This window comes from Chaetura pelagica, unplaced genomic scaffold, assembly GCF_000747805.2.
Source record: "Chaetura pelagica isolate M959 unplaced genomic scaffold, ChaPel_1.0 scaffold232, whole genome shotgun sequence".
NCBI classification, from domain to species: Eukaryota; Metazoa; Chordata; class Aves; order Apodiformes; family Apodidae; genus Chaetura; species Chaetura pelagica.
Window position 1 is genome coordinate 713,464 of NW_009952441.1, and position 1,223 is coordinate 714,686.

Consider the following 1,223-nt stretch of genomic DNA (forward strand, 5'->3'; position numbering starts at 1 on the left):
TGTGCGGGCCCCCCCGCCGGCCCCCGTCCCCTCCCCGGCGTGGGCGTGGAGGTGCTGGCGGCCATCGGGTGCTTCTGTGTCCCCCCCGACAGGGCAAAGCGGGGCCGGGAACAACTGGGCCAAGGGCCATTACACAGAAGGGGCTGAGCTGGTGGATTCTGTACTGGATGTGGTTCGGAAGGAGTGTGAGAACTGCGACTGCCTGCAGGGCTTCCAGCTGACCCACTCGCTGGGCGGCGGCACCGGCGCCGGGATGGGCACGCTGCTGATCAGCAAGGTGCGGGAGGAGTACCCCGACCGCATCATGAACACTTTCAGCGTGGTGCCCTCCCCCAAGGTGTCAGACACGGTGGTGGAGCCCTACAACGCCACGCTCTCCATCCACCAGCTGGTGGAGAACACGGATGAGACCTACTGCATTGACAATGAAGCTCTCTACGACATCTGCTTCCGCACCCTCAAGCTGGCCACCCCCACCTACGGTGACCTCAACCACCTGGTCTCGGCCACCATGAGCGGTGTCACCACCTCCCTCCGCTTCCCTGGCCAACTCAACGCCGACCTCCGCAAGTTGGCCGTCAACATGGTGCCCTTCCCTCGCCTCCACTTCTTCATGCCAGGCTTCGCCCCGCTGACAGCCCGTGGCAGCCAGCAGTACCGCGCCCTCACCGTCCCCGAGCTCACCCAGCAGATGTTTGATGCCAAGAACATGATGGCAGCTTGCGACCCCCGCCATGGTCGCTACCTCACCGTGGCCACTGTCTTCCGGGGCCGCATGTCCATGAAGGAGGTGGACGAGCAGATGTTGGCCATCCAGAGCAAGAACAGCTCTTACTTCGTAGAGTGGATCCCCAACAATGTCAAGGTGGCCGTCTGCGACATCCCGCCCCGGGGGCTGAAGATGTCCTCCACCTTCATTGGCAACAGCACAGCCATCCAGGAGCTCTTCAAGAGGATCTCGGAGCAGTTCACAGCCATGTTCCGGCGCAAGGCCTTCCTGCACTGGTACACGGGCGAGGGGATGGACGAGATGGAGTTCACTGAGGCCGAGAGCAACATGAACGACCTGGTCTCCGAGTACCAGCAGTACCAGGATGCCACAGCCGAGGAGGAGGGCGAGATGTACGAGGATGATGAGGAGGAGTCGGAGGCACAGGGCGCCAAGTGATGCCCAAGGTGTCCCCACCCTGCAGCCCCCCCGGCTTAACGCTGCCTCCCCCCAG

The 1,223-nt window shown here is 63.5% G+C and overlaps 2 protein-coding genes across 2 annotated transcripts in view; both read left to right on the plus strand.

The window, feature by feature from the left end:
* Positions 1 to 253: 253 nt before the first annotated feature.
* Positions 254 to 1,168, plus strand: LOC104398356 (tubulin beta-3 chain). Its single transcript, XM_010008460.1, has one exon. The coding sequence runs from the start codon at positions 254 to 256 to the stop codon at positions 1,166 to 1,168; it is 915 nt and encodes a 304-aa protein (XP_010006762.1).
* DEF8 (differentially expressed in FDCP 8 homolog (mouse)) overlaps positions 1,168 to 1,223 on the plus strand; it is a 4,756-nt gene continuing 4,700 nt past the window's right edge. The window contains exon 1 of the mRNA XM_010008461.1: positions 1,168 to 1,176. Within this exon, the coding sequence (XP_010006763.1) occupies positions 1,168 to 1,176 (9 nt within the window). The remainder of the gene's footprint in view (positions 1,177 to 1,223) is intronic.